The sequence below is a fragment of the Onychostoma macrolepis genome, chromosome 21 (assembly GCF_012432095.1).
Source record: "Onychostoma macrolepis isolate SWU-2019 chromosome 21, ASM1243209v1, whole genome shotgun sequence".
NCBI lineage: Eukaryota > Metazoa > Chordata > Actinopteri > Cypriniformes > Cyprinidae > Onychostoma > Onychostoma macrolepis.
In genome coordinates, this window is record NC_081175.1 from 28,054,914 (window position 1) to 28,078,191 (window position 23,278).

At 36.8% G+C, this 23,278-nt stretch overlaps 1 protein-coding gene and 1 long non-coding RNA gene across 3 annotated transcripts in view; one reads left to right on the plus strand and one right to left on the minus strand.

The window, feature by feature from the left end:
- Positions 1 to 1,435: 1,435 nt before the first annotated feature.
- Positions 1,436 to 23,278, plus strand: part of LOC131529321 (gastrula zinc finger protein XlCGF8.2DB-like) — a 65,211-nt gene continuing 43,368 nt past the window's right edge. Inside the window, exons 1-3 of one of the 2 annotated variants that reach the window (XM_058758979.1) lie at positions 1,436 to 1,600; positions 5,149 to 5,232; positions 5,430 to 7,639. In XM_058758979.1, the coding sequence (XP_058614962.1) occupies positions 5,202 to 5,232; positions 5,430 to 6,331 (933 nt within the window). In that variant the 5' untranslated portion in view covers positions 1,436 to 1,600; positions 5,149 to 5,201 and the 3' untranslated portion in view covers positions 6,332 to 7,639. Of the gene's footprint in view, positions 1,601 to 5,148; positions 5,233 to 5,429; positions 7,640 to 13,711; positions 13,832 to 23,278 lie in introns of those variants that run through there. The other variant, XM_058758980.1, reaches the window with a different exon arrangement.
- On the minus strand, positions 14,752 to 19,311 carry LOC131529328 (uncharacterized). The gene is made up of 3 exons (XR_009268062.1): positions 18,864 to 19,311; positions 18,299 to 18,431; positions 14,752 to 17,360 (listed from the first exon to the last, which is right to left on the minus strand). It is a non-coding gene; the product is annotated as an uncharacterized LOC131529328 (long non-coding RNA).

Here is a 23,278-nt window from a genome sequence, read left to right on the forward strand (position 1 = left end):
TCGGAACTGTAAAATTTTATTTAGTTTCTGGTTCTGTTCCTGTCAAAATTTTGTTCGTTTCCAGTTTTTGTTACTTGAACCAGTTCAGAGCCCTGCTTCATCTGATGTTTAAAGTGAATAAAATAGCCTTGACAGCCTACTTACACATAACTACTGAAGAACTTTGTTCTGTCCCACCAGACTTCTGTGTGTAGGTGAGGTAACGGGGGAAAGCAGGCAGTGGACCAAACCACTGTGGGAGGGGGGGGGGACTCAAAACGTTTCTAAACTTAAAATGCTTTTTTTACGTTTATATTATTTTAATAATTACACAATTATTTTAAGTATATATCATTATATTATTTACAATGCACAATGAGTTTTTATAGAACTCAATAAAGATATGTTATACAAAATCTAGTGGTGGAGTGAGATGGCCCTTTTTTGTGAGTTTCCTAAATTTAAACAAAACTTCAATTTATTTACGGTAACAATGTTTTTGAAGATGCACCATTCTCTTGCCCTGTACAAACTGTCCCCTATCCTCATTCATATCATGGCTTTATAAAGCTTGACTCCAAATCTTGCAACTTATGTTTTTAAAATCAATACAACTAAATATAATCCCCTTATTGTTGGCTTTAACATCCACAATGATGAAATGAAGAAGTTTCCACAAGTCCATCTGATGTCCAAACACAGGATATGATTTCAACAAGCAGGTTGCACCTTACTGCAGCAATGTAATTTTATCATTTGTCCCCGTAATTTAACTAAAAATTGTTTTCTTCTGCTGTTTTATCTGACAATCTTCAAACGATTTATTTGTCTTGATCCACTGGCTTTTCTGCTCTCATTTGATGCATTAAAGGTGAATGTAAATTTCAGTAAATTATTATGCAACCGTCTGACACAAGTAGAGTTTTAAGTTAAATACTCATATCTGTGATGTGCAAACTATTCCTTTATCTGTACTTTTCACACACTTTAATGGATGTCTGATTACAGCAATTAACCCTCATCAATAATCTTTCAGCTTCACTCTGAATTGCTGTGAGAATAGAAGAATTGCTAAATCTAGAGCTCATTTCTGATTAATGATACTTTTGAGAAGATAAGGATTAAATTACCATTAAAAAAGAACAGAAAAACACAACACTCATTGATGTTGTCGCAGCACAAACTATGCAAAAGCGGCAGTCCTTCCGGTCCACTCAGTGTTGAAGTGAACTAAATAAATACTATAATACTATACTATACTATACTATACTATAAGTGAGTATAGGGGGCGATTTCGGATACAGCCTGCCTGGGTATTTAAGGCACTAGTTTTTAAGCGCACATACGGGCTCCGCCCATCACTGCTGTGGGCGGCTCACATCAAACGCTCTGTTTTGTGTTGTGGGCGGGAGTTTGCGTGACGCGAACCAATCAGAAGCCTCTTTGCCTCAGCGAGTCCAGAGCGCCACGCCCTCTAGTCTGTGAGACGCGCACCGACAGAAACAAACGGTTGCAGAAAGAAACAGTGGATAAAATCCCTCAAACGGAGAAAAAACCTCACGCTCCTCGTCTGTCCCCGAGGCGCTGTCCACTCCAACCGCACATCAAGACACAAATAAGCGTAAGTTTCTGTTTCTAATGTCCTTTTTCTCTGGATTATTCTCCTCAGGGTTTTAGTAGCGCGGCCTCAACGCTTTCTGCGGGACAAACGCATCTCTCGTGTATGTTTAGACAAATCTTGTGATTTTGAGGTCATTTGGTCGTTTTCTGACACGACTGTGGCCCTTGGTAACGATTATTATGTGTAGAGCGCGCGCGCGCCGGACAGGACAGTCGCGCGAGGGCCACTGCAACTCTGCACGCGCACAAATGAAAATAATAAAGTCTTTGCATTTGTCACTTTTAACGTTGTAAATATTTTGTGATCTGCAAAATGTGGTAGTCTTTGTTGCGTTTCTGTGACTTTATGTAGCCTAAATGTAACTTACATTTTAGTAAACTATTATGCAAGGTAAATGCTCAGTATCTGTGATTTGCAAACACTTCCTTTGTCTTTACTTATCACACATTCACACATTTAATGGATGTCTGATTAAAGCAATCAACCCTCATCAATAATCTTTCAGCTTCACTCTGAGCTGCTGTGAGAATTGAAGAACTGATAGTTTAACAGTGCTGGAAATCTAGAGCTCATTTCTGATTATAACAACACTTTTGAGAAGATAAAGAATAAAATAACAGTTATGTACAGTAGCTGAACACAACACTCATTTGATGTTTGTCATTATTTAGTGTCTGGATGCAAGAAAGAGTTTCTGTCTCTCATTCTACATATATTTACTTTACATTGCATCATTCTTTCATAAATCCAATTTGTAACCATTTCAAGTGCACCCTTAAGTTGAAACTTATGTTTAACTTAAAGTTTAAATGTTACACTATATGTTATAGGTACGGTGGCCGAGAGAGCTCAACGCGCTGCAAATAGAAAAAACACCTGCAAATTAAGGAAACAACTTAATCAATTTGACAATATGCGCGCTGCAAATGCTCACAACACAACCAAATAAAGAAACGCACCGCAAATAGAAAAAAACGCCTGCAAATTAAGAAAACAACTTCATCAATTTGACAACACGCACGCTGCAAATTCTCACAACACAACCAAATAAAGAAACGCACTGCAAATACTCACAACACAACCAAACAAAGAAACGCGCTGCAAATAAAATTCTTTATTTGGTTGTGTTGTGAGAATTGACAGCGCATTTCTTTATTTGTTTGCGTTGTGAGCATTTGCACCACCTGCTGTCAAACTGAAGAAGATGTTTTCTTGATTTGCTGGTGCTTTTTCTATTTGCATGTGTTTTCTGAAGTTGCAGCGCGTTGAGCTCTCTCGGCCACCGTATATAGGCCTATTATAAACTGTCCAAACTAGTTTCAATGAAATGTCAATATTGATATTCTACCTATTGCAATATTTAAGTAACCTTTATTTATATAGTGCTTTATACAATATTGATTGTGTCAAAGCAGCTTTACTGTGTCGACAGGAAAATACGAAGTCATTTTCCAATATAGTCACAGTTTATTTTATATTCTGCTCTAACTAATATTATTTCAGTCATTGGTAATTTGCAGATGGTTGTAATAGAAGTGAAATGTATATTTATGTATGTTTGAGGATTTAAGTATATACACTGAACAAAATTATAAATGCAACACTTTTGTTTTGCCACCATTTTTCATGAACTGAACTCAAAGATCTAAGACTTTTTCTATGTACACAAAAGGCCTATTTCTCTCAAATATTGTTCACTTCTCCTTTGCCGAGATACTCCATCCACCTCACAGGTGTGGCATATCAAGATGCTGATTAGACAGCATGATTATTGCACAGGTGTGCCTTAGGCTGGCCACGATAAAAGGCCACTCTAAAATGTGCAGTTTTACTGTATTGGGGGGGTCTGGGTGGGTCAGAAAACCAGTCAGTATCTGGTGTGACCACCATTTGCCTCACGCAGTGCAACACATCTCCTTCGCATCAGGTTGTTGATTGTGGCCTGTGGAATGCTGGTCCACTCCTCTTCAATGGCTGTGTGAAGTTGCTGGATATTGGCAGGAACTGGAGCATGCTGTCGTATACGCCGATCCAGAGCATCCCAAACATGCTCAATGGGTGACATGTCCGGTGAGTATGCTGGCCATGCAAGAACTGGGATGTTTTCAGCTTCCAGGAATTGTGTACAGATCCTTGCAACATGGGGCCGTGCATTATCATGCTGCAACATGAGGTGATGGTCTTGGATGAATGGCACAACAATGGGCCTCAGGATCTCATCACGGTATCTCTGTGCATTCAAAATGCCATCAATAAAATCCACCTGTGTTCGTTGTCCACAACATACGCCTGCCCATACCATAACCCCACCGCCACCACGGGCCACTCAATCCACAACGTTGACATCAGCAAACCACTCACCCACACGATGCCATACACGGTGTCTGCCATCTGCTCTGTACAGTGAAAACCGGGATTCATCCGTGAAGAGAACACCTCTCCAAAGTGCCAGACGCCATCGAATGTGAGCATTTGCCCACTCAAGTCGGTTACGACGACGAACTGCAGTCAGGTCGAGAACCCGATGAGGACGACGAGCATGCAGATGAGCTTCCCTGAGACGGTTTCTGACAGTTTGTGCAGAAATTCTTTGCTTATGCAAACCGATTGTTGCAGCAGCTGTCCGGGTGGCTGGTCTCAGACGATCTTGGAGGTGAAGATGCTGGATGTGGAGGTCCTGGGATGGTGCGGTTACACGTGGTCTGCGGTTGTGAGGCCAGTTGGAGACTTTGGAGACGGCTTATGGTAGAGAAATGAACATTCAATTCACAGGCAACAGCTCTGGTGGACATTCCTGCAGTCAGCATGCCAATTGCACGCTCCCTCAAAACTTGGCATTGTGCTGTGTGATAAAACTGCACATTTTAGACTGGCCTTTTATTTTGGCCAGCCTAAGGCACACCTGTGAAATAATCATGCTGTCTAATCAGCATCTTGATATGCCACACCTGTGAGGTGGATGGAGTATCTCGGCAAAGGAGAAGTGCTCACTAACACAGATTTAGACAGATTTGTGAACAATATTTGAGAGAAATAGGCCTTTTGTGTACATAGAAAAAGTCTTAGATCTTTGTTCAGCTCATGAAAAATGGGGACAAAAACAAAAGTGTTGCGTTTATAATTTTGTTTAGTATATATATATATGAGGGGTGACCCCGAAAAAAATGCAGAACATTAATAACTGTCATATAAGCTACATAACATGTTAACTATCTTTTAATCAAAACATTATTTACCCTGTTTGTATCTGCGACACATTTTTCCTGTGTGTTAACGTCAGTAATTATGACTGTCGTGTCGAATGTCTGACTTGACTCTTGGTAATGTATTTTGCCCCGCCCCCAAACATATGATTCGACTATCAGTTGACTATCGGCAAGATGTGAAAATTCTGATTCGACTATGAAAATCCTTAGTCGGGGACACCCCTTATATATATATATATATATATATATATATATATATATATATATATATACATTTATTTTACTAGTATAGTATTTAATTGATTTTTGGTTTTCTATTTTTCTTTTCTCTGTTGTAAAAAGTACAACGAATGGAATTGTTTTACATGGAATGAACATTTGAGTGAAACAAGACAATGAGAGATGAAGATACAGAGGAACAAACAGGTTGGTGCTTTACTTCATTCTCTTTAATGACTGATGAGGAACATTAAGATGAAAACTGACATATAACAATACATCTAAAACAAGATACTCGTAGACTTGAGAATTTTCTTTGTAAATTGTAACTCGCCTATATTTCTTTTTGTTTCCCATTTGTTCTTCTTGAATTTAATTTTTGAAATTTATTATGTTAATTTTAGAATTAATGGAAGTGAAATACAAACGGCACCAATTTCAGGAGCATCATCATTTCACAAATGAAGATGGAAACGCTATCATTTCACAGACTGGAAAGAATTTAACACACAAAAGAGCTCAGAAAACTGGCACCAAGGGATCTTTCACCTGCTCCGAGTGTGGAAAGAGTTTCAAAAATAAAGGACACTTAAATGTGCACATGAGACTTCACACTGGAGAAAGACCGTTCACATGCACTCAGTGTGGAAAAGGTTTTATTCAAAAAGGACACCTAAATGATCACATGAGAGTTCACACTGGAGAAAAACCATTCTCATGCACTCAGTGCGGAAAAGGTTTTATTCAAAAAGGACACCTAAATGATCACATGAGGGTTCACACTGGAGAAAGACCGTTCACATGCACTCAGTGTGGAAAGAGTTTCACATCTAAAAGCTTTCTCAAAAAGCATCTGCTCTTTCACGCTGGACTGAGATCATTCAGCTGTGATCAGTGTGATAAAACATTTGTTGTGGCATCCAGCTTAATAAGACACCTTAAAATTCATACTGGTGAGAAGCCTCATGTTTGTTCTTTTTGTGGAAAGAGTTTTGCACTTCTACAATCTTTAAAAGAACATGAGAGTATTCATACTGGTGTGAAACCTCATATGTGTTTTGACTGTGGGAAGAGATTTATAGCAGCCAGAACTTTAAAAAACCATCAGAGGATTCACACTGGAGAAAAGCCTTATAAGTGCTCACACTGTGGAAAGAGCTTCGCTGATTCATCAACCTTGAGACAACATGAGAGAATTCATACTGGAGATAAGCCGTACCAGTGCTCTTCATGTTGTGGAAGTTTTGTCACATCCTCTAATCTTCAGACTCATATTAAAAAACATTGCCCCAAGACGTCTAAATGAGCAAAGTTCACATTCAGATGCATGACTTACAAATAATTTGACGCTCAGATTAAGCAAAAGATGTTTTTTTAATATAGTAATTTAATCTTTCACATGCACTCAGTGTGGGAGACTTTCAGCCGTACATCAAACCTTAAGAGACACTTGAGATTTCACACTGGAGAGCGGCCTTATACATGCACTCAGTGTGGAAAGAGTTTCTTTGTCAAACAAGAACTTATAAAAGCACATGAGAATTCACACGGGAGAAAGACTATTCGCATGCACTCAGTGTGGAAAGAGTTTTAAATCTAGAAGCGTCCTAAAAAAACATCAGCTCTCTCACTCCGGAGTGAGATCATTCAGCTGTGATCAGTGTGATAAAACGTTTAGTTTGGCAACATAAACTTAATGCTGGTGTGAAGCGTCACGTTTGCACTTTTTGTGGAAAGAGTTTTACACAACCGTACAGTTTACAAGTTCATCAGAGTATTCATACTGGTGTGAGACCTTATGTGTGCTCTGACCAACTTGTGTTATGATCACGGACCCTTAACTCCGAATCTGTGGTGGCATCACGGAATCGCCGGAAATTCCGTGATGGGCTCACAGAAGTGATATCAATGCAAGTCAGTGACAGGCATCAGCCGTGGTCCACACACGGATCCATTACACGGAATTCTGTGAGACCAGGTTGTAAATTATATATTGGGTAACAACAGTGCCATTATTGCATATATGTTGGGGTGTGATTTTTTTTTTTCAATGTAAACAGCCACAACAGTTTTATTTATATTACATTACACATTTATGAGCACGTAACCCAACCCCTGCCCCTAAACCTACCATTTGTCAATAAAACAGAAGATATAACAAGACAGACACAACTGAACTACCGTCATAATTTATTCAAAAAGTATTAATGTTCCAAGACTTCAGAGGCAAAACGATTGATTTGTGAGAGAAATAGACGCGATCGCCGTCTCCGTCCGCCGTAAAGCTCTTCCTATGTGCTGCAGTCAGTGTGCATAAATTCAAAAAATGCCGCCAGAAGAAGCCTTATGTCAGCTTTGGTTGTGAAATGCCATTGGTTCTTGTATGTCTCGTGACCGATTGCGTCATGCTACGGGACGGGAGTATCTTTTTGAATGAGATGTGAGCGCGTTAACGGAGCGGGATCATTTTCAACGATTAAAACCTTGTGTTTTACTCTCTTCTTCGCATAAAGACTTCGTATGGCTTCAGAAGATTTGGAATGCAACACGACTTGTTTGTAATGCTTTTATACTGCTTGTTTATGGTCATTTTGCAATAAATACCTGTGACTGCACTTATATTTGCCTGTGTGTGTTTTATATTGTTCAGAAGTCGGTAGGTTAGTGGGGTAGGGGTGGGTTAGGTGGGTGGGTAGGGATGGGTTAGGTGCTCCAGTGAAAGTATAAATTTACAATACTTTAAATACAGTGGATCCGTGCGTGGACCACAGCTGATGCCTGTCACTGGATTCGCTGATTCATCAACCTTGAGAACCCATGAGAGAATTCAAACTGGAGAAAAGCCATACCAGTGCTCTTCATGTGGGAGGGATTTCACCCGCTCATTTACTCTAATAAAACATAAGATAAAGCATTACCCACAGTTGTCTAAGTCACATTCAGATCCATCACTTTCAAGTAAATTAGTAAATTCCAAAAGTTGGAATTAGTTTAAATAATTTAATCAAAATTTGAAAATATAAGACATACAATGGATAAATTTACTTAAAGGTGCCATAGAATGCATTGATGCAATATTTTAAATTGTTCTATGATATCTACATAGAAGGTATGTGGCTTAGGTAAAAATTCAGAAACGGTTTTACATGTCCATTTACAACCCTAGGATTTCTCCCTAGAATGAAATGGTCTGTTATTGGCTTATTTGGAAGGGTCATGAATTATAATGTTGAGCTGTGCTCTGATTGGCTGTTTCACAGTGCGGCTCATTTCAGTAGCTCACAGCAGGAAGGAAGCGCAGGGAAAATATATATTTCTCTCGCAGTTATATCATCGGGTAATTTATACTGTAAATAAAATGCAGGCATCAGGGTGCCGCATGCTGGGCATTGAAACTGCTTTGGAATGCACGATCGCTTTTTAGTTTCACTTTCACTTTCGAGATTCACGATCGCTCGTACTCTGTTTATACTGTGAAGCAGCAGTACTTACCACACATTTTACAAGATCAGATGCTTGTGAGTGCTGCTCAGGATCTGTAAATCATTCGCCATCATCCTCAGTCATCTCTCCTTACTCTGTTTATGTGGTAATGCCTTATGTACTGTTATGTAACAGGCTACCGCTAGCAAGAAGCTAACTGTGTCCCTTTAGTGGCTCGCATTTATTAGAATGCATTATTTGCTTTCCTTGCCTTTCTGAATACAGACACCAACCCATTAGTCTTACCATATCCAAAAACTCGCTCACTATGCTGTTATTTAATAGATTAAATGCGCTAGAATTGTATTGAATAGTACGTGGAGACATGTTTTTAATTAAAATATTCATATTAATCAAGGATTTATTGACTTTTATTGCACCTTATTTCGAAATGTAGTCAGTCAGTCAGTCCGTCATATTTATTTATAAAGCACATTTAAAAACAACAGCTGTTGGCCAAAGTGCTGTACAAAATTAAAACATATACCAAAATACAAGAATAAACAAAACACAGCAACAGATAGTACACTACAGTTATGCCACTGTGCTCACTTGAGACCATGTGCAACAGTAATTAAGTACGTTTTAAGAAGAGACTTAAAATCAGCGTATGTTGGAGCAGATCTTATATAAAATGGCAAATTGTTCCAAAGCTGTGGGTGCAGCCACTGAAAAGGCACGGTCACCTTTCAATTTCAGGCGTGTCCTTGGAACAGTCAACTGAAGACTACTGGTTGATCGAAGTTCCCTAGAAGCACTACAGTAAAACAGGAGATCAGAGAGATATGACGTAGCCAGTCCATGCAAACCTTTGTATACAAACAGTAATGTTTTAAAATGGATACAATATTTAACTGGGAGCCAGTGAAGAGAGATCAGCACTGGCGAAATATGTTCCCTCTTTCTTGTTCCAGTTAACAATCTAGCAGCAGCATTTTGAACAAGTTGAAGACGTGAAAGTAGGGACTGTGAAATACCCAATTACAATCCATTACAATAGTCTAATCTGGATGAGATAAAAGCATGTATTACAGACTCCATGTCTCTTAATGTTAAGAATGACTTCATCTTTGCAATATTCTTTAGCTGATAAAAACAACTTCTAACCACAGCATTGATCTGTTTATCAAAAGTCAAAGCAGAGTCAAAAGTAACGCCTAAGTTTCTGACATGTGAATGAAGATTACCAGATAGAGGCCCCATTATACTGGCCACAACCTCTGTAGAAGCAGGGGAGCCAAAGAGTAGGACCTCAGTCTTAGACTCATTTAACTGGAGGAAGTTGGCAGACATCCACTGTTTAACATCTCTCAGACAATCAAATAAACACTGTAGACTGGAGACATCCTTTGGGTGCAAGGGAACATAACACGGAGTATCATCTGCGTAACAATGGTATGAGACATTGTGCTTCCTAAATATAGCACACAGAGGGAGCATGTACAGAGAAAATAGAACAGGACCCAAAATTGAGCCCTGTGGAACCCCATACAAAACCGGTGCACAAGATGAAGAATATCTGCCAGTCTCTACCGAGAAGGTTCGATCCTTTAAATAGGATACAAACCAACTTAAAACACAACCTTGGATCCCGATTTGCTGTAAGCGATTTAAAAGAATGCCATGATCGAGAGTGTCGAATGCCGCGCTAAGATCCAGCAAAATTAAAACCGCACAATTGCCAGAATCGACGATCAACAACAAGTCATTTAAAACTTTTAGCAATGCAGATTCTGTACTGTGTTGAGGTCTAAAACCAGACTGATATTTATCAAAATTACCATTTTCCTGTAGGAAAGAGGAAAGTTGATTAAAAACAACCTTCTCCAAAACTTTTGATAGAAACGGTAATTTAGAGATGGGACGGTAATTCTTAAAAACTGTTGGATCGAGATTTGTTTTTTTGAGTAGCGGCTGCACAATGGCATGCTTAAAATAAGATGGGACTTTTCCACTGATTAAACTGTTATTAATTATTGACAGTAAACTAGGAGTAATAGTGTCAAGTGTCTGTAATAAGAGACAAGGGGGGACAACATCCAAGGAAATGGGCTTCATTTTATGAATAATTTGCACCAAGTAACTATGAGACACTGGAGTAAATTCAGATAAATATGTAGAAATTGATGTGGACTGAGGAAGGTCCAGAGAGGAGGGAACAATACATGATCTTATATCATCGATCTTTTCAGTAAAAAAACGTAAGAAAGTTTTCACAGGCCATAGGAGACGGATCTGGATATAAATTAGATATTTTTGGACTATGAGCATTTTTAGCAATGAGATCAGAAATATAATTTGCCTTTGCAATCTTAACAGTTTTTTGATAGTGAATCATACACTCTTTGACGCAATCATATGATATTTGTAATTTATCCCTCTTCCACTTCCTTTCCACTTTTCTCCATTTCTGTCTAATCGCCCTAGTTTCATCATTAAACCAGGGATGAACACGACTTTTAGTTTTTTTTAATTTAAAAGGGGCAACAACATCAAGTATATTTGAACATAGTCCATTAAACTTATTAACCAGCTCGTCAGGATTACCTCCAAGACAGTTAGACTCTAATTTGTAAGATATAGGGGAAGTAATATAAGCATCAGAAAATTGTTTAGATGTGTACTAGTACACCACCCCAAAAAGAGCATAATAGGACCCCTTTAAGTGTTTTTAAAAATGCATTTTGATCATCGGTTGTGAATTATGTGTCTAGAGTTTTGAAAAAGGACATGAAGGTTCTGTTATTAGTGCAAAAATGATTGTAGAAAACTGTAAGTAAACTTAATAAGGATTATTTTATTTATTTATTGCTTTGAGTCTCCATCTTTTACAGCAGATTCTGTAAGAATGTATCAGAATAATTCTGTTTACGTATGAAGTGAACATTGGCAGTACCATATAGATTTTATATTCATTTGGTTTCATTGATGAAGTATCGGCTCAAAATCTACTGTGACTGTGAAATCTGAATTCTGTTGCTGTGATCAGATGCTAGCTTTTGCAGTTTCTTCCGTTGTCGACTTTGACTGGAAAAGTTGAGAGTCTATATCATTTCTTATTGCATTGAATTAATTGCTTTGCAGTCTGTTCTGATAGCAAATGATAAAATCATGTTTAGTATCAAATATCATAGGCTTTTAAGGAATGTTTATTTGTTCATCTCTCAATCATCATTGTATTGCAATGCATAATGTAATGCAATGCAAAACAAGTAATCTGGCTAGAAAACACACACACACACACATTTATAAATAACATTAGTTTATGGTAGTATAATTTTTTTTGCAACACAATGTATTAATAGGCCTATTTATTTATTAAAATAAATACTAATACATTGTATTAGGCTTATTAAACAAAATCAACTTATTTGACAGTAAAACTGAACAGATCACTGACTAATTCGTTCATTCATTCGTTTTAACTTGTTAAATATTTCTGAAATGGCGAAAAAAAAAGAGGAAGTAATATTAAGTGATTTTGTTTTTTTGTTTTGTTATGCAATTGTGAACATATTAATACAAACATATAGAAATATTAAGTAATCTAACGTAGACCTATACGTACACTATGTGACGTCATCAGCTCCTCAGCACGTGATTAACTTTAACCAATAAGACTGCTGGAACTTTGCATAACTAAATAATGACCCAACATTCCGGCTTCCACTGGTACCGCCAACATCATCTGCTCTAACGAGGTAAGCTTTTGAAATTTCTTTGAAATTTTTTCTTTTTTTAATTCACACTGGAGTGAGGTCATATAGTTGTGATCAGTGTGATAAATAATGTGGCATCAAACTTAAATGCACACATTAAAGGTGTGAAGCCTCACTTTTGCTCTTTTTGTGGAAAAATTTTCACGACTACAAAATTTAAAAGAGCATCAGAGTATTCGTTCTGGTGTGAGACATTTTACGTGCAATGACTGTGTGAAAAACTTAAAAACACACCAGAGAGAAACCTTACAATCGCTCACATAACATAATCTCCAGGTTCATATGAAAAATGAAGTTGCCTAAGTGAACAAATTTCTTGATTTAGTAAATAGCTTTATACTGATGCTAATAGTTTGCATACATTTAAAGGGCTAACATTGTATTGAACATTGCTAATTAACTATGTTGTAATAAATCATTCCTTCATGTAAATTTTTTTATACATATTTCTTTCCTGTTGTAAAAGGTTTAAAAATATATTTTAAAAAGCGTGATTCTTTCTGTTGTTTCATATATTGTGTCTGCTTTCCCTTTTATTCAATTAAAAAGAAAAGAAAAAAAGGAATGGAATTGTCTCTAATAACTAGGCCCGTTTGATCAGAACATTTAAACCTGAATAATTAGAGCGATTGTGAGTGTGTATAATTGCACAGATCCTCTAGATGTCGCTATTTGTATTCATTTCAACCACGTGTTTGTGATTCCATTGTTTCATGAAACCACTCTAAATCAGCTGTTTATCAGGGTGAGTACATTTATTTCATTATTTATAGGCAAATATGTAAATCTGACCAATTAAACATGCATTGACCTCGAACAGTGTCCGATTCCCGAATAAATGACTCTTAAGAGTCGGTTCACTAGTGAATCAAATATACTTATAAACCAGTCGGAGCGTTTACAGGATTAATTCGACTCAGAAATTGAATCCTGAACTGATACTTTAGTCATGTCCCACATTAAATGAAACAATGCACATATAGTGAAGCTACACACGTTCCTGGCTAGTTATTCACATGAAAACGTGTGAAGATTATTTGAATATTGAGGCATTTAACTCTAGATTTAACTCTATGTGACACAGACTGTTAATTTGTCACAAATTAAATTTGTTTACTGGGAGAAATCTGAATATGAGAACTTGTCATTAAACTTGTCCAGTGTCTGCTTCCCTAGTGAATGACTCTTAAGAGTCGGGTCATTTTACTGAATCAAAACAAAACTAGTCCTGATTAGAATTAGTACTTTCATGTCCGACTTGAAATTAACCAAGATTAAGACTATTAACAGTTAGGCTATATACAGTAGGTTAACACAACAATTCTTTGGTGGTTGTCATTATTTCATGGAATTGTTTCTAAACGACTGGATAATTGAGAGTGATTGTAAGTGTTTGAGCATCTGCTAAATGAGCTCCATTGACTCCTTCAGTGAAGCCGTTCATGCGAGTTTTAATGCTGGGGAATATTCCCATCTTCCCACAGCTGAAGAAGAAGCAAGCAGGAGGAATTACTCCAGGAGAAACTACTGACATACTATTGATAAGATGGAGTTTGAGGAAGAACCCTGCAGAATTAAAGATGAAGATACAGAGGAACAAACAGGTTGGTGTTTCCTTCATTCTCTTTAATGACTGATGAGGAACATTCAGATGAAAACTGACAAATAACGAAACATCTAAAACTAGATACTAGTAGACTAAGAAATGTCTTTGTAAATTGGGACTCCTATTTCTTATCGTTTCCCATTTGTTCTTCTTTAATTAAATTTTTGGTAATTGATTGTGTTGCTTTTAGATTTAATGGAAATGAAAGACAAACAGCATCACTTTCAGAAACATCATCATTTCACGAACGAAGACGGAAATGCTATAATTTCACAGACTGAAAAGGATTTAATACATGAAAGTGTTCAAAAAACAGGCGCCAAAAGTTTGTCCATCTGCTCAGAGTGTGGAAAGAGTTTAAAAAATAAAGGATGTTTAAATGTGCACATGAAAATTCACACTGGAGAAAAATCATTCACGTGCACTCAGTGTGGAAAGAGTTTCACATACAAAAGCTCTCTCAAAAATCATCAGCTCTCTCACGCTGGACTGAGATCATTCAGCTGTGATCAGTGTGATAAAACATTTGTTTTGGCAAAATCCTTAAGAGAACACCTTAAAATTCACGCTGGTGTGAAGCCTCACGTTTGCTCTTTTTGTGGAAACAGTTTTACACATCTGCACTCTTTGAAAGTGCATCAGACTGTCCATACTGGTGTAAAACCTCATGTGTGCTTTGACTGTGGGAAGACCTTTGCTACAACCAGTGAATTAAAAACGCACCAGAGGATTCACACTGGAGAGAAACCTTACAAGTGCTCACAGTGCGGAAAGAGTTTTGCTCGGTCAGGATTCCTGAAAATCCATAAGAGAGTTCATACTGGAGAAAAGCCGTACCAGTGCTCCTCATGTGGGAAGAGTTTCGCCTGCTTGCCTAACCTAATAAAACATAAGAAAACACATTTGCCTAAAGTTGTCTAATGTTCACATCCATCACTTTCAAGTAAATAATTTGAAATTCAGATTAAGCAAAAGATGGAATTATTTCCAGAGTGTCATTAGATCAAATTAATAGAGAAGTTTGATCATTTGATCAAAGGCCAAAGTAACATTTCAGAAAACTAGTGCGTTTTAATGGATGCAATTTGTATTGATGAGTTAAATTAATCACATGAACTGTATCTGAGCATTTTTGAATCAATGGCAAAATTAATCCATAAAGTCATCCATCATATCATTAACAAACCACTGTCATGTTTTTTATTTTTATTTTTTTAGTCTAGCTGTTTAGAGCTTAAAGCATTATTGAGAACATTTTGAAAAGACTTTCTTGCATTGAATTCACTACGTATTGTAGTGTAAAAACCAAATGTATGTAACATTTCATGACTGCATTTACTTTTTTAAACTGAATTGAAGGTTTTAAACACCATACTGACCATTGATCAAGTGTGTATTTATATTTTTTTCAACTAGAATGGCACCAAATATTTTTCAATTCTTATTAAAATGGACATTTACAATATAAGAGAAAATAAATTGGTTATGAAACCTGAATGAAATACACACGATGCTCTTTTTTTGAATGAATATGTTCAGTTGGTTTGTGCATAGCCTATTATATAATGATTTGTGTTGTAGTCTGTTCTGTAGCCATGTATTATTTTAATTTCCATTTCATCTTGTATTTCTTATAAAAGTGATATAATGACTAAACTAGTCACAGTTAGATTTTTCCACTATATGCTTTTGCATCTGACAGGCTTCACGTGATGTATTTGCTTCAGTTTACAAGCTTGTGACTTACTTTCTCAGATCCCCATTTTCCTCTTTTTCATGTTCAAACATCTCAAGCATTTGATCTGATTCAGTCACATAGTTCAGTTCACTAGAATTAACACAATATACTGATCTGAGTTATCGTTGCATTTTATTTCAAAGTTCGTGCATTATACATTATAAATTATAATTTATACAATTCGGTGCAGTTACGGCATCCAGTTTCTGCTGACTCGTGATGCATTCATGATGCAACCAAAATGCCTGCGAGTTTGCACAGAGAAGAACTTCTGCTGTCTCAAAGCAGGCCAAAGATGGTAACCAGAGCTAGTTCAGGTTTGCATTATGTTTATGCACCTGAATTCATCATTACTTGCTTTATATTCAATAGACCAGTAATAACTTTCTGAATAAATTAAAATTTTGAATACATATTTAAACAGGGGTCAGTCCTCGGTTTCTGTCAGTTTCCCGCCCTCTTGTGTCCTTATATGGTTTTTCTTGTCCTTGTCCTTGTTTAGTTTGATTATGATTTCATCCAGCTGTGTGTGTTAATTATCTTGTGTATTTAGTTACTGCCTGTTTAGTTCCTTTTCATCCTGTGTGTCTCAGCCTTGTCTTGTCTTGCCCTGTTTGAGTTTATTAAAGACTGTTATTTTGGAAGTTATCCTCATCTCCGTGGTCCTCGTTCCTCTCCGCTGTGTGCATCGTGACAAGGTCAGGTTAATGCGAAGTAATACATTGTATATTTATTACAGGATCTCTGCTATGTGTAATATAATTTGTAATTGTTTAATAAAAGAGGAAAGCTACTAAATTAAGCAATCTGATTGTTCAGCTGAAAATGATTTTGCAACGTTGAGTATCGTAGCCAATCACAGCATTTCTGTTGAAAATAATGCTAATACTGAATATATATGTAGCGCCCCCTACCTCCTTTTATAACGGTTTAGTAAGGGTTCAATAAACTAGTGCCTAAGAGATGTTGTATTAAAAGGCCCCTCTGATGTCACTGAAATAAATACTTCTCTTTTGGAAAGTTGCTCAGAATAAAATCTATGTTCACACAAGTTCACCGGTCAAAAATAAACACTCTTGAAAAAATAAAACACTTTAGAAAGTAGAAAAATATACAAAATTTAATTAAAGAGTAAGAAATAGCTTAAATTTAAATTTCAAGTATTCACACAATCAAGTTGATCTCAAGTTTGGTACAATTTAACCCCAAAAAGGGAAATATCACAAATGACTGAATGAGATGAATTTACTGAACTGTCAAATACACTTCGAGTTAATTGAGCAAACTAACACACTTGAAATTAAATGTACAGAACAACTCTGTGTTTCAAAATATTACTCTGAACACTCACATTTCTGAAGCGCGCTGAATAACACTATATGAACTGATATTAATAGGACCACACTCACAACCCACCCCGGACTCCGGAGCAGGCCTGAATTGTGGCTTGAGTGCGTAGTGGCCGTGGAAACGGAAAACTGGCCTCTTCACTCTCCTGAGCGCAAAACAAAAGCAAACAAGTGTACCTGAATTACTTTATGAAGCGTGAAATGGTCGTGAGACACTGCCCTCTTACAGATCCTCGTCCTGCGCCGTCACTGGCAGCCGATGTGGGTCACACTCCAACACAGCCAGAGGAACCCCAGACCTCACGGTGATCTGGGGCGCTATCTGGTCTCCCTCGGGTTTCACGAAGATTTCAGTCCTTTTGTCCGTTCTTGAAAGATATTTTTGAAGATAACTTTACGCACAGCCAGTACTCGGCACTAGCTACGAGCGAATGACGTAACTGCAGTAACGGAAAAAACATACACTCAGAATTCAAATATTAACTGAACCACTCATGTATACACACAGACTATACACACTTCAAAAGTATTAAAACAATGATCTATCGATTTAATTTGCTGTATTTTCTGCAATCTGTCAGCTCCGATCAGTTTTCTCCTCCTCCCTTATTAACCACTCAAATCCCTTATTTTCCCGGGAGTGAGGGACTTAACACATTCAAACCAATGAAAGTTGAGGTTAAACCACTGGAGTCACATGGATTACTTTCACAATATCTTTCCTATTGTTCTGGAACTTAAATGTGTAAGTTGCGTTGCTGCCTCTGACCCCTGTAGAGGAGTCAGAATGCTCTCGGATTTCATAAAAACTATCTTAATTTGTGTTTTGAAGATGAACAAAGGTCTTACGGGTTTGGAACGACATGAGGGTGAGTAATTAATGACAGAAATTGCATTTTTGGGTGAACTATCCCTTTAATGTTTGTGGAATATACAATTTGATTGGAAGCGTAAAACTAAGTTCATTTTCATAAGTTTGTTTGGTTACAGGTCATTAGATCTAGCGTTCTGACTGTATGTGTGTGCTACAGTACAAGCAGCGCATTGATTTAAAACGGTGACTGAACTGATTGTAATTATCTGCATTCATTGTTTTAATGCACACCTTCCAGTCAATCAGAGAGAATCAAAGAGTCCACCAAAAAAAAAAAAAAACGTATGTTTAGTTTAGGGATCAGTTCTCCTCTGGCCAACAAATGAACATGGTGTGATTATGATTCAGGCTGCATCACAATTTAGAGTGAAATATACAGGACTGTAGGCCTACAAGTAGCTGGAGTTATGGATCTCATTTAAACACCATCTAAAATCAGGTATACATTTGTGGCTAACTAGAATGTGAGTGACCTTTAAAGCATTTCCAGAAATCAAGTCTCACCAACATCTGTTGAGAGCCTTTTCACTTTCTCTCTTCTCCTCTTTCCTAATGCTTCCTCTGTTGCAAAGAGGGGGGTACACACTGAACACTTTTCAATTATTTTTATCCACGTCAATTAGGAGTTAATGCTCTCCTAGAAACAAACAAACAAATACACAGTATATTCAGTGCAGTTTTGTTCATTCATTATTGTAAATGATGTACTGATGCTATTGAGAACTGAACTGAGCTGGACAATGACATGACTCATTTCTACAGATCTGCTTATAACAATTGCTGAGTTAAATGCATCTATACACAGATTAGAGTAGATTAGATTTTATAATATAATTATAATTTGTTTTATTATAGTAAAAGTGTAGTAAAAACAGCATTAAACCAGTTGTTTTGTCTTTCTATCATAAGCACCTCGCGCACAGACCCGCGTGCGGTCAGATCAGCACTGAAGGGCGTTTCCTCTCATTTTCTTCTCATCTCAGCGGGTTGAAAAAGATATCCGTGAAGTCTTTTTACATCTCTTTCAAATTATAACTAAAGATATGAGGATATTAGACATTATACTCACTGCTAAACATGATGACTGGACAAAGTCAACGCTCCTGCTCGCCTGATGAACTTCTCTTCCGGAAAGCGTTTCTTCTCTTGTGAATGGCCTCGGGGTGTAATGTTATGTCTTTGTGCTTTAATTGTGATATTTCACATATGAACGATGTTGTCGAACCAAAACGTATTTTATACTTTTCTATCCATCCTGCAGTGGACACTATGGAAAAGACGCTGAGCTGCTCGCTAGACTCGTTGTCAGGACAACGACTTTTGGCGCGAAATAAGATCTCACGTGCGGACTATTCTATTCTATGCGGGTGAAATATTCCATAGGCATTTTTTTTTTTTTTGTACAAAAATAGTTTTGTACAAATATTTTATAGGAAGTCTAAATTACAAAAATAAATAAATAACACACACTTGCCAAGTCTACTGTAATCACAGCACTTAGCATAACTGCAGTACAGGGCCTATACAAAATCATAGAGCTTTATTTTAAAAATGCTCATAAAAATAAATAAATTTAAATAAATGTAATCAGACACACTTAGAAGTTTTTGCATCTGAAATCTTCACCTGCATTTCAGCATATCACTGAACTGCAGTTATATTGTATCTGTACTTCATTATACTGCAAATCTACAGTTGCACTTCATTGTACTTCAGTTTTACTGCAGTTATTTACTTCATTATACTGCAAATGTCCAGTTGTACTTCATTGTACTGCAGTTATACCAAAGAGACTTTGGTTATACTACTTTGTACTGCAGTTTTACTGCAGTTGTACTTCAATGAACTGCAGTTATTTTTTGTAAGGGTCTGAACAGCACAAATCCGATTTTTTCAAATCAGGCCCAGGCCACTTTCATATGTGAAAATCTGGAATCTGAGGGTGCGAAAAAAATCAAAATATTGAGAAATCGCCTTTAAAGTTGTCCAAATGAAGTTCTTAGCAATGCATATTACTAATCAAAAATTAAGTTTCGATATATTTTGGGTAGGAAATTTGCAAAATATCTTCATGGAACATAATCTATACTTAATATCCTAATGATTTTTGGCATAAAAGAAAAATCAATAATTTTGACCCATACAAAGTATTGGTGGATAAAATATACCTGTGCTACTTATGACTGATTTTGTGGTCAGGGTCACATATAGCTAACTTCATATTATTGTAATTGTATAAGCAGCATTTTACTTCGGAAAATTATTTTCTGATTTTTTTCTTCTAATTTTAAGCATTTTTAATCGGAAGTTGATTTTCAGCTTCATTAAGGCATTTTGGTTTTGCTGATTTGGATGCTGTCAGGAGGACGGGTTCAGGAGGTTTTAATGGGCTGTGATTGCTAAAGAGAAAAAAAAAGAATCTAATGAAAAAATTCAAACTGTTCAGGGATGCTCTTTCATCATTATTTCTAAATACTAATTCATATGAGAAGGAAGAGACGAATATCATCATAACTGATGACAATCAGTTTTCTCTCCTGTGAATATCTCACCTCATATTCGATGCTTTCTGACTCGTCAGAATGACACTTTCAGGTCTGTCTGCATCATGAGACACTGGAAATAAAAACAACCTAAATCAGTTTAGTTTATTTATAGCTTATAGCTTATATAATGCATAAATATGCCTGTCGAATATTATACATCGTATTTTTAAACAGACTGAATATTTCAGAAGTGAACTCTGGAAGGTGCATATGGATTATTGAATTTTTAATTATGAAAACGTGTGTGAAATGTTTTGAATTGAAATATCCCCAGCTTAAATAAACAACTGTTGAATTTCAGCCCTTAAAATGAAAGCCCTGAAAATACAAGGCATTAAAAATGCAAGCGCTGTTAATGCAATGCATTCTTTTTTCAATTAGTGCAATTCAACATGCTTTTTTGTTTCAAATACATTTGTCATTATTTTTCTTCTATATGATCAACAAGTCGAGGACAGTCTCATATGATAATACTCACGTAAGGGTCTCATTCCATCCATACTGCCTCTCCTATTAAGCTCCATTCACTTTTCTCTGATATTCCATTTAGTTTTTAACACTTTCTCTCTGTACTTTATTTCTCAGTCTTTACTCAGATTTTTCCTGAATTACATTTCACATTTCCTTCAGAACTTCAATTCATACTTTGTTGCAGAATTAGCACATAGTCATATAAACTAAGATCAAACTTTCAAGATTGCATATAAAACCTTGCCTTTCTGACATCAATTTGAGTGTCCCTGGTTTACCTTTCTGTTCCCTCCCTTGAGATTGTGTGCACTAGGTCTGACATCATGCAACCGGTTTCAACTTGAGTTGATGATTTCTGAGTTTCTGAATACTTGGTCTTTTACTGAGTTGTCATCAGAAATACTACTGTTCAGCCCACTTATTTACATGTATGCGTTTAATATTGCATTCAAGCTGTAGGCTATATTTTAAAGGTTTTTTCTGAGGTAAACAGTGAAGCAAAAAGCAATGTTTATTTTTTATATATAGTGTAATTAAAAAAAATGTAATGGTAAACTATGTTCCTGGCTGCATTTATTTAAATGTATTATATGTTCATGTGTTATAGACAAAACTTTTCCATCAAATGTGACATATGTGAATGATTTTCTTGACGTGTAGTGATGGCCAAAATATACTGGCAGAAATGATATTTACGCATATATTTATATTTTAAAAAATGGCATTTTATTTGTAAATATACTCCCTCTTCTCTCTCTCTCTCTCTATCTATTGGCTATGTGTGTGTGTGTGTGTGTTTTGGGTTTTTTTATTTGTTTTTATGGATATTTGGTGTGATTCACATTCCTAAATATTTTCCCATATAACACTGGAACATTTTGTCTTCAAGGAACATGTTCAAGCAGGCGATATGGACTTCACTTGATGTTGGATCAGGCCTGTTCCAATGCAGTATCCAGATTTGTTTGCTTCAGGGGCATTCTTCACATTTTTACTACATTGTGGCTATTCTCTCTCTTTCTTTTCATGTCTCTTTGCAAAATATTTTTGATGTACACAAATACGAGGTTACCCTATAGCTTGCAATAAAAGATACTGCAAGTGTAAAAATTCATGATTTAAAATATGCATTATTGTTTTATACCCTTCTTAAATGCCCAGATTTGAAATCAGGAGAACCATGACGTCAGTTTATAAATTCACCAAGCTATGTAGGAATTAATGACCTGTCAGTATTTAATTTTGTAAAGCACAAGGGCTTATAACATTTTAATGTGTTAAATAGGATTGTTCAACAGAATAGACTAGTATCAAAGGTTTTGTTTTTTTTATTCCCAGTCAACGCTTCACACTCCTGTCCAGTTAGTGGCAGTAAATGCACCATTTAAGCTGGTTTGCCAACCGCCATAAAACATCTAAAGAAGAAGAATCAACGTGTGTGCTGAATAACTCATGTTTGTCCATCAATCACAAGAGCCATTCTACTGTTACGTAAAGAAAGACGTTCTTTGGTGCAAAATTCAGTAAAGCAGTCAAATCAAGATCAGCATGAGTCTATCAGTGATTTGACTTCTGCATTTTCGCCAAAACTCCTCTTATAATCAACACCGCACTGCTTAGCCTGTCTCATTTACATTGTGTTTTCACTGTTATGATGAAAGTATTCGATAATTGCATCGTGTGCTTAGACAACCTTTGATGCAACGGGAGTAGATCTAAATATAATGCTATAATCAATATGTAGTGAGTGGGTGACGTAGACGTCACTCATTGGTTATGTCCAATTAGGAAAAGCGTATTTAAATAGGCTGTGCCGTGTTGTGATGTAATCGGTTGTAACATCCGCTCTATTGTGTTGTCATTCCGGCTCTACGTGCTGCAGGAAAAAGGTATTTGTAAGCGTTTATGGGTGATTTATTTTCCTAGGATATGACTACTAAATATTCTCTGTTGGTGCTGGTATAGACTGGGAGTTAGCAAGCAAATCAGTGGGACCTTTTGATACAGGAGCCGATAGGAGGGAGTTGGCTGGCTGTTTATTCAGGTGAGTGGCGTTCACGTGGGCTTAATGTTGGTGTGCGTGCGTTTATAATGTGTATCATTGCAGCGTTTTGTGGCGCGGGTTGTTAGTGGCGTCCGTGCACCAGTTATAGTTCACCGAGGTAAACAGAATCGTCATCGTCGGTATGTATTGAACATTTATTCCATTAGCATTTATTTTACTATATTCTGACCCTTGGTATCTTCGTGTTGGATAGGTTGGGCATGACGTGCTGCAATATGTGGCAGTAGTGTGAGCGGCCCGGCCAGCGCTGTTGTCTCGCTTGGATTTTTGATTTTCTCTTCTTTTGTTTCCAGTTAATCTGGTTTGTTGTCTGTCTGAAAGGTGAAATGGTGAATTGATGTGTAGTTTTCTTTTTTTCTCTTGTCTTTAAGATATTTTGTCTGGTCGTTGTTGTATGTGTTT